This window comes from Austrofundulus limnaeus, unplaced genomic scaffold (assembly GCF_001266775.1).
Source record: "Austrofundulus limnaeus strain Quisiro unplaced genomic scaffold, Austrofundulus_limnaeus-1.0 Scaffold82, whole genome shotgun sequence".
NCBI classification, from domain to species: domain Eukaryota; kingdom Metazoa; phylum Chordata; class Actinopteri; order Cyprinodontiformes; family Rivulidae; genus Austrofundulus; species Austrofundulus limnaeus.
In genome coordinates, this window is record NW_013952484.1 from 761313 (window position 1) to 763617 (window position 2305).

Below are 2305 nucleotides of genomic sequence, written 5' to 3' on the forward strand. Positions count from 1 at the left end.
ATTGTAAAAACATGACCAATAAAATGTGAAACATCCTCAGAGGTAACATCTATTCCCCAAGGGTGAAGTCGTACCTTTGTATAAGTTGTCCTACATGGTAGAAGTCAGTCAACATGTGTCTGTTGATCTGTGTAACTTTGTTTGCCTCTCTCTGTCAACCCAGTGAATGTGTGTAAGTGTAATTTATGGGGTTCTTTTTGCACAGACATGTACGGTTTGATGTGAACCAGACACACGTGCAGCAAATTGTTCAGACACTCAACAGACACACATTTTCTGCTTTCAACACTGGTCGTGAGCACATGTCAGAAAGATAAAGYAGATAACACGAAACATACTTTCTGTCTGTTTCAGGAGTGGACACTTCACTGCTGAAGCCTAAGGATTCCTGAGGATGAAAAGACAGGGATGTGTAAGGCTGGGCTGTTCAACACAGCTTAAGTGTAAATGACATAATTAATATAAAAAGCAGGGTAATACTTATAAAAAAGTGTTTTGTGCGTATAACGTCTGCCTACCTGGATCTCATTACGAAGCTGCAGAGAGGTACTGCTTGGATCCTGTTTCTCCTGGAAAAAAAAGGTTAAAAAGTCACCATTACTGTAAATATCAATCGCTGAAGATCAATGTTGGAGAAAACACCGACAGGTTCAAAACAAAACCAAAAAAAAGTACAACACAGGAAAGAAACAATGAACTGGATGTTTCACAATTCCCTTATGAGGAAAGGCTGCTCTTGGAAATAGTCCATACACACCTGCACGAGTGAAAAACAAACACAAGCATGTGTGTGCACACAAATAATACAAGAGTCCAGTCAAAACTTGCTCAGGGTATCCATTCCCACAGCACTCATAAGAAATGTTACTGAGCATTGTGTAGCTTTGTTAAATCTTCATAATGAAAGCAAACATGACTAAAGCACCAGCACATCCCACAGTAACGCTCACTTTCTTCAGCTTCAGTCAAACACCTGCTGGTTTGGGCTCAGATTACTGAAATAACACAAAACAYGTTTGACTGCCATTTTGAATTTCGTCGACTCGACCAAAACTGTGGCTTTGAATTTTAGAAATGCTTTGCTTACAAGTAAAACAATAAAAAAATGTGAAATGACAGGATACTTTTAACTTTATACTCAAAATGACCAAATATCCACAACCAAGTTATTTTCAAATCACAACTCTGCATCTTAATATTTGACTGGACTGTCAAAATACCACCYAAAGTAAGCCTTTGACAAAGAAGTTTTAGTTCCATATATTTGACATTTTGAGGAAGTGTTGATGTTAGGCAATTTTTCTTATTAGGAGTCAATGGAAAAAAGAAAAAAAAACATTATTAACCAAGACAAGCTTCTGCTTCTTCTTTCTGTCTGACATTTACAACCTTGCTAGCAAGACAATAATTACAAAACATATGCCAAGATGGATGCAATGTTGTGTTACCAGTGCAAATTGTGCCTTTTTTTCCCATTTGAAAGCTAAATCAATTACATGGACAGTGGTGGACACAGCTAACTAAAAAGTTAGATTCACTAACCACTACTATGCTAAACAAGAATCTTAGCTTTGCTAACGCTACTTACTGCTAACCAGATAGAAATTAGTGTAAGCTAACACTAACTGCTAAACAAATAAACAAAAAATAAAACGTGGAAGCTAATACCCCTTTTAGAATRAAAACTTTTCTAGATCAAGTTTGTATTTTTTAGAATCATTGGAAGCTAAACAACAAATGACCTTCTTGAGGTCAAAGCTACGAAGYCCGCGAGAGGACATGGGAGATTTTTCTTTCTTTTGCGTTCCCACACAATACTGTTGCGTTACCTCGCAAAAGTAATTTATCACTGTTGTGCCTGCCGGTTTATTAACAAACTCACATGTTTCCATTAGCAAGTTAGCCTACTGATTTAATCCAGCTTCAGAATGAATATATCACACAGCCACGCAACATCAACGACAAGGGCTGTGTCCAAAACGGCAGGCCGGGTCCTCCGAAGGCCGAATTTGTCGGCTGCATACGTCACAGCGCCGCGACGAAGGCCGTCCAAAACCGAGGACTCCTCCGATGCGGCCGACAAATACGTCCTTCCTTTGGCCTGAATCGAAGGACAGGTCTGATGGATCCTTCCCGGGCCAGCGTATCCCATAATGCATTGCGGCCCGACCGGAGATTTTTTTTTAGGCTAGTAATTGCGGACGAAGCGAGAGAAAATAACACGTTTTAAATAAAAATATGGCGATATAAAAATTAAAAAAATTTTAGCGGTTGTAATTCTAATACTTTTATCATTTGTATGGAC

General features: G+C 38.8%; 1 protein-coding gene across 1 annotated transcript in view; it reads right to left on the bottom strand.

The window, feature by feature from the left end:
- The window catches only part of sash1a (SAM and SH3 domain containing 1a), a gene marked incomplete at its 5' end in the record, with an annotated part of 84281 nt that overhangs the window by 56285 nt on the left and 25691 nt on the right, over positions 1 to 2305 (bottom strand). Inside the window, 2 exon segments of the mRNA XM_014011572.1 lie at positions 339 to 388; positions 519 to 569. Of these exon segments, the coding sequence (XP_013867026.1) occupies positions 339 to 388; positions 519 to 569 (101 nt within the window).